Source organism: Procambarus clarkii, chromosome 5, assembly GCF_040958095.1.
Source record: "Procambarus clarkii isolate CNS0578487 chromosome 5, FALCON_Pclarkii_2.0, whole genome shotgun sequence".
NCBI classification, from domain to species: domain Eukaryota; kingdom Metazoa; phylum Arthropoda; class Malacostraca; order Decapoda; family Cambaridae; genus Procambarus; species Procambarus clarkii.
The window spans coordinates 46063226-46075511 of NC_091154.1; the positions used below are offsets into that span (position 1 = coordinate 46063226).

The 12286-nt window shown below is 42.6% G+C and overlaps 1 protein-coding gene across 1 annotated transcript in view; it reads left to right on the forward strand.

Moving 5' to 3' along the window:
* Positions 1-779: 779 nt before the first annotated feature.
* Positions 780-12286, forward strand: part of LOC138351955 (gastrula zinc finger protein XlCGF8.2DB-like) — a 55802-nt gene continuing 44295 nt past the window's right edge. The window contains exon 1 of the mRNA XM_069304127.1: positions 780-1351. Within this exon, the coding sequence (XP_069160228.1) occupies positions 780-1351 (572 nt within the window). The remainder of the gene's footprint in view (positions 1352-12286) is intronic.

The window sequence follows — 12286 nt, forward strand, 5'->3', positions numbered from 1 at the left end:
TCTGCATCCAACTGCCTCATTGACCAAACCAAAAATCGCAGGAGTTCAAGTACGTTTATTGAGCCAATAAGATTCATCTAAAAATTAAAGAGTAGCTTAGGTTATTTCTACCCTCATAGGAATCGCAAGAGGCCTGAGGCGAGGACGGGTTGCGATTGTGCGTCAAGAACGAACCCGACTGTACTACCGGGACACAAGAATAAGGTTGTGGATGCTTCTCGGTAATAATGTTAAACATTGTTCAACTGTAAAGATTGGGAAAATGCCACACCCATAATTATGTTTCATTCAGAAAATATTTGTTAGTTATGCTATTATCGCATTTGTTGTTAAATACATGCAGTGATAATATTAAAAAAACAAATAAAATCGTGTACCTTACCCTATGTATAAAAATATATTACCGTGAAAACCTTATCAGTCACCAAACAAAGTATTGGGTTATTTTCATTACAAATTCGCTACTTTTAGTCCGACAATTCGCTACTTTCAGCAATTCAGTTCTGGCAACTCTGGCGTCGCCATAATAACAACAAACACCAGCCGGTGATGTCCAGACATCAGCATTAAGGCAAAAACATGACACAAACTGCACCTATCATAAAGAAGAAGCACCACCATTGACCGCCAAATGTTCACATCAAGTCTAACTTTTAGAAACAACACTAAGCCTTGCCTAACCGTTAACTTTGACGCTGGACCCTGACGTCTCTCTCATCACCACTTGCAGTTATCCGGCGGTGAAAACCTTCACACAAACTGCACCTGTCATAAAGAAGATGAAAACTCACCATTGTCTAGAGTGTGGGATTGTATTCAGTCATCTTGGAGATATGAAGAAACACATGTTAGTGCATTCAGGTATCAAACCTCATGAGTGTCCAGAGTGTGGGAAGAGATTCAGTCAGCTTGGAAATATGAAGACACACATGTTAGTACATTCGGGTGACAAACCTCATGAGTGTCCGGAGTGTGGTAAGAGGTTCAGTCGTCTTGGAAATGTGAAGACACACATGTCAGTGCATTCGGGTGAAAAATCTCATGTGTGTCCAGAATGTGGGAAGAGATTCAGTCGTCTTGGACATGTGAAGTCACACATGTTAGTACATTCGGGTGACAAGCCTCATGAGTGCCCAGAATGTGGGAAGAGATTCACCAGTCCTGGACATGTGAAGACTCACATGTTAGTGCATTCAGGTGTTAAACCTCATGAATGTCCAGAGTGTGGGAAGAGATTCAGACGTCTTGGAGACATGAAGAATCACAGGAAGATGCATGCGGATGAAAGACCTTTTGAATGTGCTGAGTGTGGAAGAAAATTTAGAGAACGTGGAACTATTATACTGCACATGTTAGTACATTCAGGTGAAAAACCTCACGAGTGTCCAGAGTGTGGGAAGAGATTCAGTCAGCTTGGAAGTATGAAGACTCACAGGATGGTGCATATAGATGAAAGATCTTTTGAATGTACTGAGTGTGGCAGAAAATTTAGAGAGCGTGGAACTATTATACTGCACATGTTGATGCATTCGGGAACAGGGTGAGGATAACGAGCTACCTCATCCCTTTGTGTGTATTTTATCTCAATAAACTTATTTCAATTTCAACTACAGTGCATTCAGGTGATATACCTCATGAGTGTCCTGAGATTCAGTTAGCTTGGAAACATGAAGAGACATATTTTAGTGCATTCAAGTAACAAATCTCTTGAGTGTAGAGTGTGGATAGAGATTCAATCAGCTTGGAAATATGAAGATGCACAAGATGATACATTCTGGTGATAAGGTAAACACATTGAGTGTGGGAGATGATTTAGAGAATGTTGAAGGATAATGAGACACATATTAATACATTTACTTACTGTTAGTCTAATTTACGATTTAGAAATTGAGCTTCATCATTTACTTGAATTTATGTGAGAGCCTCTAACACTAGTGGCCTTGACAAGGACAGGAAGCCTACAGCTTGCCAAAGGCCCCCCCCATTTGCCCTGATGATCCCATGATGATCATGAAAATATTGTGTTATCACCATATCAGTTGGACGTCCTACAGAGGTAATTATATTATATTTAGTTTGAATAATATGCTTCACCATGTACCTTTTTGATACATGGTGAATTTGATGCACCATTTAGATCTTTTATAAAGATCTAAATGTATTTTATTATTGTGTTCTTTTATGAAAGTTAGATGCTTCTCAAAGATCAGGCATGAATTAGAGAAGCTGTCAGTGTAGAAGTTAGATGCGCCTCATAGACCAAGCAAGAACTAGAGAAGCTGTCAGTGTGGAAGTTAGAAGCTCCTCATAGACCAAGCAAGAACTAGAGAGGCTGTAGTGGTAAGACACTCGCCTGGCGTTCCGCGAGAGCTATGTCATGGGTTCGTATCCTGGCCGGGGAAGATTTACTGGGCGCAATTCCTTAACTGCAGCCTCTGTTTAACGCAACAGTAAAATGTGTACTTGGATGAAAAAATGATTCTTCGCGGCAGGGGATTGTATTCCAGGGACCTGCCTGAAACGCTACGCGTACTAGTGGCTGTACAAGAATGTAACAACTCTTGTATATATCTCAAAAAAAAAAAAAAAAGTTAGATGCTCCTCATAGACCAAGCAAAAACTAGAGAAGCTGTTATTGTAGAAAAACTCAAAATTTTTAATGAGTAAAAAAAATACATCTTTATTTTAATGAAGATAAAACAAAGTTTTAAATGTGTTTTTCTTCATATTATTTAAATAATAATGTGCTTTATATTTTTGTTCACTAGAAATTTATTTAAAATGTAATATAATCTCTATAGCTAAGTATTGGACATTTTGTTTTAATATTATTTACTATTGGAGCTGGTTGTTGAAATCATTTTAGGATGAGTCACGATGAGACCATTTTCTAGGCTAGAGGAATATAATTAAAGTTTTAAAGAAATTAGAAGTTCATCAGATTCCTATGCAAAGTGATGCCCATTTTATATTTTTTGTTTAGACCTATTTATGAGTTTTTACTACTCTTGATAAGACATGTAAATGACCTCAGAATTTACTAATTGTGTACTTTAGTAAGTCAGTAATTTATTAATTACTGACCTCAGAGTCAGTAATTCGACCTTGGGGGGGAAGCCCTGATATATAGTAAGGGAAGCCTTATATATTCTGTATGTATAAACTGGTTGCCTGTTCCTTGACACAATGAATTATTATTGAACAAGTTATTGCACATTCTCTCATGTGTATTATACATATATAAAACGCTGAACTGTAATGCCAATCCTGACCTCAAAAGATTCATTGAAGGTTGTAAAAGAACCCATGAGCACCACACCAGAAATAAATACAGTTTTGATATTCCTAGAGTACGACTTAATCATACTAGAAATGCTCTTCAAATCAAGGGACCCAGAATGTGGAATGATCTTCCCAACCATGTTAAAGACAGTACCTCTCTCAACCAGTTTAAGATAAAAACGAAGCACTACCTAATAAATTCCCTGTAACCTACCTTACCCCTCTGTTGTCAACCCATGTATGTTTCTTGTTTTTTTTTGTTTTTTTTTCAAAACAACGCTGTTTGAATGTAATTTTCTGTATTAATTTGTAATTGTATTTGTGCTGCTTTTTCAACCATGTTCCCCCCTTTTTTACCTCTATTTTTATTTGTTCTCAACACATTTTATTCTTTTTACCCATTAGTTTTAAGCTTTAGTCAATACTGTTTTTACTGCCCGAAACGCTTTGCGTAATAGTGGCTTTAGGCATTGTATGTACTAGCTCTATCTATTAACCCAACAAACTTTGTAAAATCTCTTTATGTATGTACCTTACCTAAATAAAAATTATTATTATTATTATTATTATTATTATTATTAACCACTGAACTTCTCTGCCTCCAAATATGGCAATCCCCTTGTGCAGAGGAAATAAATTCTTTCCAAAAATTATTTTTCTTCTTTTGTTGTTAAAATGCAGTTTCTGATTACAGGAAACTAAAAAAAAAAATGTATGTGACATACTTCAGCCGTGATGGAGCTGGGAAGTTGAGCAAATTATGGGCGCTGAGCGATGGAGCACTGGGGGTCAGTTGGCTCCGCCACCCCGTGGGGCTGCAGTTGCCGCAAATATAATGTTTCACAATTATTTTGATGTTTCTCATTTGTTTCTTCTCTTTTTTTGCTGTAATATTATTCAAAAGTGTGTAATTTGTGGAATTTCTATAGTTCAAAGTGGGGAACATCGCTATGCTCAAAATTATGGGGCTCATATATGTGACATATATATTATATTTTACGATTAATCAGTGTTTTTGCTGTTATTACACTATATACACACATTATATATACCCATCTACATATGTGTTCACCATAACAAACCAGTAAGTTGGTATGGTGAGCCCAAAAGCAAGAGTACGCTGCCACACCAAGCCAGCTCTCCCTCACTCCTCCAATACCTTGCTCACCAACATTCCTCCTCCCACCATACTGTACCTCCTCCTCTCACGCCCCCCTCAACCCTCCCCCTTTCACCTCCCCCCATCCCTCCCACTCTCACCCACTCCCCCTACCCTCCCCCCCAGCCCCCCAAGCCCTTCCTCTTCCACCAGTCTCCCCGTACCAGATCCTCCCAGCTCCCGCTCACCCCAGACCCCACAGGTCCCCCCCCCCCCCTAGAGGAGAAGCAGAAGAGAGTCAGTTTCAGGGCAATGTACTCGAACATAGATGGGATCACAAGCAAGGCAAGTGAACTAAGGGAAAGAGCACAAGAAGTGAACATAGATGTAATTAATGTGACTCACCGAAACAAAACTCTCTGGAATCATAACGAATGCCGTGTTTCCCCAGGAGTACACAGTAATAAAGAAAGAGAGGGAAGGTAGGGGAGGAGGCGGAGTGGCCCTACTCATGAGAAAGGAATGGAATTTTAAGGAGATGGCTATCCTGGGCTGTGAGGATTTCAGAGACTACATAGCAGGCACCAAGACAATGGGAGGACCAAGGATAGTAGTAGCAGTAATATATAACCCTCCACCAAATGACAGAAGACCCAGTCAAGAGTACGAAAACAACAACATGGCAGTTAACACTACAATTGAGAGGGCAACCTCTGCTGCCTGTAGAAATAGATCCCACCTGCTCATCATGGGGGACTTCAATCACGAAAGGATTGATTGGGAGAACAAGGAACCACATGGAGGCGAGAATACATGGAGAGCCAAACTACTGGAGGTGGTGACTAGAAACTTCTTAACCCAGCATGTCAGAGAACCCACAAGGATGAGAGGAAATGACGAACCAGTGAGACTCGACCTGGTCTTCACCCTGAACGACTCTGACATAAGAGAAATCGGTTTTGAGGCCCCAGTAAGAATGAGCGACCACAGTGCATTGGTGTTTGAGTACCTGATTGAAGAAGGGTTATTGATCTCGAGGAGGGATACCGAAACCAAAAGGTTAGCATACCGAAAGGGAAACTATGAGGAGATAAGAAAATTCCTAACAGATATAGCATGGGAAACAGAGCTCAGGGAAAAGACACCCCAAGATATGATGGACTACATCATGCAAAAATGCAAGGACGCAGCAAACAAGTTTGTCCCAGCCCAAAAGGAAAACAGTGAAATGAAGATGAGAAACCCATGGTTTAATCAGAGATGTAGGCTAGCTAAGCAGCAAAGTAAAAGGGCATGGAGAAACTATAGGAATAACCGGACACTGGCGAGCAGAGAAAGATACCAGAATGCCAGGAATGAATATGTCAGGATGAGAAGAGAGGCAGAAAGACAATACGAAAATGACATCGCAAGCAAGGCAAAGACTCGGCCTAAATTGCTGCATAGCCACATGAGAGGAAAACAACAGTAAAGGAACAGGTTATGAAATTAAGGATAGGGGCAGAAGGATTCACTACAAATGACAAGGAAGTGTGTGAGGAACTGAATAAGAAGTTCCAAGAGGTCTTCACCTTAGAGCAAGGAGAAATCCCAGAGATAAGAGAGGGAATAGCTAACCAGGAACCACTGGAAGAGTTTGAGATTACCAGCGGGGAAGTAAGGAAGTGTTTACTAGAGTTGGATGTGACAAAGGCTATAGGCCCAGATGGAATCTCCCCTTGGATACTAAAGGAAGGAGCAGAAGAACTGTGCCTCCCACTCTCCATAGTGTATAACAAATCACTGGCAACAGGGGAACTGCCAGAAATTTGGAAAGCAGCTAACGTAGTCCCGATATACAAGAAAGGGAATAGACAGGAGGCACTGAATTACAGGCCAGTGTCCCTAACCTGCATACCATGCAAGCTGATGGAGAAGATTGTGCGAAGAAAGCTAGCGGAGCACCTGGAGCGAAAGAACTTTGTAACACAGCATCAACATGGATTCAGGGATGGCAGGTCCTGCCTCACAGGGTTACTTGAATTCAACGACCAGGCAACAAAAATAAGGCAAGAAAGAGAAGGGTGGGCAGACTGCATATTTTTGGATTGTCAGAAAGCCTTTGATACAGTGCCACACAAGAGGCTAGTGAAAAAGCTGGAGATGCAGGCTGGAGTGAAAGGGAAGGTACTCCGTTGGATACAGGAGTACCTAAGCAACAGGAGACAATGAGTCAGTGTGACGGATGAGGTCTCAGATTGGCGAGACGTTACGAGTGGAGTTCCGCTGGGGTCAGTCCTTGGACCTATACTGTTTCTGATATATGTAAATGATCTCCCAGAGGGTATAGAATCGTTGCTCTCAATATTTGCCGATGATGCAAAAATTATGAGGAGGATTGAAACTGAGGACGATAGTAGGAGGCTACAAGATGACCTAGACAGACTGAGTGAATGGTCCAACAAATGGCTGTTGAAGTTCAACCCGAGTAAATGCAAAGTAATGAAACTAGGCAGTGGAAATAGGAGGCCAGACACAGGATACAGAATAGGAGGTGAAGTACTTAATGAAACGAACAGAGAGAAAGATCTAGGAGTTGATATCACACCAAACCTGTCTCCTGAAGCCCATGTAAAAAGAATAACGTCTGCGGCATATGCGAGGCTGGCTAACATCAGAACAGCGTTCAGAAACCTGTGTAAGGAATTATTCAGAATCTTGTACACCACATATGTAAGACTAATCCTGGAGTATGCGGCCCCAGCATGGAGACCGTACCTTGTCAAGCACAAGACGAAGCTGGAAAAAGTCCAAAGGTATGCCACTAGATTAGTCCCAGAACTAAGAGGCAGGGGACTAGTAAGAGTAAGGGGAGACATGATCACAACCTACAAAATCTTCAGAGGAATCGACCGGGTAAACAAGGATGAACTATTCAACACTGGTGGGACGCGAACAAGGGGACACAGGTGGAAACTTGAGTACCCACATGAGCCACAGAGATGTTAGAAGGAACTTTTTCAGTGTCAGAGTAGTTAACGAATGGAATGCATTAGGCAGTGATGTGGTGGAGGCTGACTCCATACACAGCTTGAAATGTAGATATGATAGAACCCAGTAGGCTCAGGAATCTGTACACCAGTTGATTGACAGTTGAGAGGCGGGACCAAAGAGCCAAAGCTCAACCCCCGCAAGCACAAATAGGTGAGTACACACACACACACACACACACACACACACACACACACACACACAAACACACACACACACACACAAGAAGGTACATTGGGTTTATGAGGATACATAGCATGGTGTTTACATTCTTGTAGAGCCACTAGTACGTGCAGTGTTTCGAACAGGTCCTTAATCTAACAGATAATTTTAAGTAGATAAATTCTAGCAAAAATTATAAAATGATAACAGGTACATTGCAAGAAAAAAAATGACATGAGAGAGATTAGTAGGTATATTAAAGCACTTAGGTAACACTGATTGATAGCATTGACAGCTTGATTGGTAATTTAACAAAGATTAATAGGCACAATACAGCATATTGATAGCACATATAAGACGACAGCAATGATAACAATGGTAAAGTTGTTTGGCTTAGGTACATATGGATTGGGGGATTGGGTAGCACTAGATTCAGTACAATTTTAAAGCACAAGGTAGAAACTATGAAGATGAAATTAGGCACTTTTTTTTTTTTTTGAATGAGGCAAAAGTTGGACAGTTTTTCAGTTCATTGGGGAGTGAGTTCCATAGAATAGGTCCCTTTATTTGCTTAGAGTATTTACACAGATTAAGTGTGACTCTGTGACTCTGGGAATATCAAAGAGAGATTTATTTCTGGTGTAGTGATAATGGATCCTATTACGTCTGTCCAGGGGGTAGTTTCAGAGCAGGGTTTGCATTTAAGAACAGGGTTTGTATTTAAGAACAGGGTTTTGTAAATGTAATTGACACAAGAGAACTTATGGAGTGAGTTTATGTTTAGCATGTTTAGGGATTTAAACAAGGGGGGCTGAGTGTTGTCTGAAAGCAGAGTTTGTTATTATTCTGATAGCAGATTTTTGCTGGGTGATGATGAACTTGAAGTGGTTTGCAGTGGTTGAATCACATGCACAGATACCATAATTAAGATAGGAATATATTAGTACATAATATAATGAGAGAGAGCAGAGTTAGGTACATAATATCTAATTTTGGAGAGTATACCAACTGTTTTTAGAGACTTTTTTTTAGTTATGTGATGTATGTGGGTACTGAAGTTGTTTCTCTTGTCTAGAAATAGGCCAAGAAATTTTCCATCATTTTTATTACTGATATTAACATTGTCTATCAGAAGCTGAATTGCATTTGTTGATTTGCTTCCAAATAAGATGTACTGTAGTAGGTCTTTTCTATGCGTAGTGTTAGTTTGTTGGTTGACATCCATCAGTGGACTTTTTTTCTGGGGGGAGCCCCGTCGGCTTCCCTGAGCTTTACCAGGCTGATATGCTAATGTCAGACTTTGGCATCAGTCATGTGTATGGAGTTCTAGGGCCTACTGGGGACCACGGCCAGAACCTGGCCCCCTCAGAGAGGCAAAAGGGAGCAATTGCCTATAGAAACCCCCGTGTGGTTTTGGTGTGCTTCGGTTCCTTCCACGCCCCCTTGTCTTTTTCCTGGATCCTCCTTCCTGCCTCCATCCGGTTCCTTATCGTCTGTAGGTTTGGGGCGGGGTTCAATGGTTTTGAGACTCGGGCGGTCTCAGAACCATCGAACAACATTAATAACGACATTATTTAATTTGTGTGGGTTGGGGTCTGAGTAGTTGAGGGTTGTATCATCAGAAAACAATATAGGTTTAAGAATGTTAGAGACATTAGGCAGATCATTGATGTATATAAGAAATAGGAGAGGTCCTAAAAATGTGGCACTCCAATGATCAATGGTAAAGTGGAAGAGGTTATATCATTGATGGCTACACATTGATGTCTATCACTAAGATAGGATTGGATAGAGTCCAGGGCAAGGCCTCGGATTCCATAATGATGGAGTTCAAGTAAGAGGTAGTTGTGATTAACAGTATCAAAGGCCTTTCTCAGGTCAATGAAGAGTCCAATCGGAAACTTAATTTTTGCCAGGGGCTGAGTAGATTATATCAAGGAGACTAATAATTGCTTCATTGGTACTCTTTTGGGAGCAGAAGCGAAACTGACAGGAGCTGAGTATGTCAAATTTTATGAGGTAGGAGTAGAGCTGTTTCTAGAATTTTTTTTCAAATTTTTTGATAGTATGGGTAGGTTTGATATTGGTCTATAATTATTTATGTCTACCGGATTGCCTCCTTTATGGACTGGTATCAGGGAAGTAAGTAAGTAAGTAATTATCAAAAGAAGGCACCAAACCGGGAAGGCTATGTAGCACCATAAAATGCGCAAAATAATCAGAGGGCGCTAAATATCACCAAGGATGCCAATACGAGAACAAAAACGCATAAGGCGAATGATATCAAAAGTATCCGAGTCACCAAGAATTCTATTGAGGGACAGGTGACCGCGAGGGGTGGTCGGAAAGCAAGACACACGCTCGTCCTGGAAGTCAGGACATTCAAGAAGGACATGCACGACCGTAAGAGGGACAATGCAACTAGGACAATAAGGAGCAGGGTGGCGCTCCATCAAGTGACCATGGGTTAAGCGAGTATGGCCAATATGCAATCTCGCCAGAGCAGTTTCCCATCGCTGGTTATGGTGGAAGGAGGACAGCCACGAGGAAACAACATTTAAGAGTACGTAGCTTGTTACCAGTAAGAGACAACCAAGAAGCCTGCCAATGGGTAAGGACTGAGGAATGGATAACCGGGTAAAAGTCGGAATACGGAACGCCTTTACGAGAGATGGGACAAGAGCGGACAGCTTCCTTGGCGGCAGCATCCGCACGCTCATTTAAAGACACACCAATATGGCTGGGAACCCAACAAAACTCAACCGGCTTAAATTTACTGTGAACATGAAACAGCCAATGCTGGATCTCGACAACAACTGGATGAACCGGATTAAAGGACCTGAGAGCCATGAGGGCACTATGAGAGTCAACAACAACTACAAAGGAGGACTGACAACGAGAAAGCAGGAGACGAAGAGCATAGAGAATAGCATAGAGTTCCGCTGTAAAGATGCTAGTCTCCGGAGGTAAGCAACACATATAAGTGCGATCAGGAAAAACAACAGAGTAGCCAACACTGTCCGCCGACTTAGACCCATCAGTGAAGACAGAAACGGAGCGGGAGTGAGAAGAAAAGAGCTCAAGGAAAAGGCGTTTTAGAACCGTAGGAGGGGTAAAAGCTTTAGTGATACGGGTCAAGGAAGTACAAAACCGCGGAAGAGGGACTCTCCACGGGGGCAAAGAAGGAACAACACGAGGAGAAACATTAGAAATACGAACGGAAAGAGAATCCTGGAGGCGAGATAACCAGACAGAAAGAGGGAGCTGGTGAAGAGGAACAGGAACCACAGGAGGGGTAAAAGTTAAAGCACAACAGAGGCGAGAGGAAGGATGTCGTAAGGACTGCGCAAGATAGCGAAGACAGTAGCGATCACGGCGGTCCTGGAGAGACAGGAAGCCAGTGTCAACATACAAGCTAAGGATGGGAGTCGAACGAAAGGCACCAGAACTGAGGCGCAACCCAGTATGGTGCAAAGCATCAAGACGGCGAAGAGTAGAAGGAGAAGCAGACGAGTAAGCAGGGCAACCATAATCAAGCTTAGACAGGACAAGAGAGGAATGGAGAGGAGCAAGCAGGGCAACCATAATCGAGCTTAGACAGGACAAGAGAGGAATGGAGAGGCGCAAGGAGAGTGCGCCTATCTGCTCCCCAAGAAGTATGGGACAAGACCCGAAGGAGGGTAAGGGCCTTAGAGCACTCAACACGAAGGTAAGAGATATGGGGAGACCAAGACAAACGAGTGTCAAGGAATAACCCCAAAAGCTTTGCGGAATCTTTGTATTCAAGGGGATGACCATAAAGTGACAAAGGGGGATGAAGAACAACCTGTTTCCGCGTAAAAGCCATGGCACAAGTCCTAGAAGTATAGAACTTGAAGCCATGATCGGTGGCCCAAGACGACACGGCATCAATTACAAGTTGAAGCCGGCGCTGAAGGAGAGGCGAATCATCACCCTGACAGCAAAGGGTAAGATCATCAACATAGAGAGTGGAGAAGACACCAGAAGGAAGAGAAGAAAGAAGACCATTGAGGGCAACCAGAAAAAAAGAGTAGTGCTCAGAACACTACCCTTCGGCACACCTTCGTATTGCTGAAAAGAGGCAGAGAGCGCGGTACCAAGGCGCACCCGAAAGGAACGACGAGAGAGGAAGCTGCGGAGAAAGAGAGGGAGACGACCACGAAGGCCAAAAGAATGAAGTTGAGATAGAATATGATATCTCCAAGTGGTGTCGTAAGCCTTTTCCAGGTCAAAAAGGACGGCAACAACGGAGGTCTTCGCAGCAAAAGCAGTGCGAATATAGACCTCCAAGTTCACCAGGACATCTGTCATGCTGCGGCACTTGCAGAAACCAAATTGAGAAGGGGAGAGGAGGTGATGGTATTCCAGGAACCACATGGAGGGGGCAGTGGGCGCATCAGGGTCCAAGGCCCGGAAACGGTTGTGAGTCTGAGGAAGGCGGGAAGGACGAGGAGAGGAAGAGCGCAACACGCGAGCATAAGAGATATTAGCATAAGGCGGGAGCCGACGAACCTGGCGTCTCGCCTCAGGAAAAGATAAACGCTCCCGGTGCTTCAAGTTGAGGACGGCTGCCTCAAGCTTGTAATGGACACACGCACGGGAGAAGGCAGGATGGGCCTCACCGCAGTTGAGGCAACGAGCCTGGGGAGAAGTGCACTCCGACTTAGAGTGACCTTCGCCACCACACAAAGG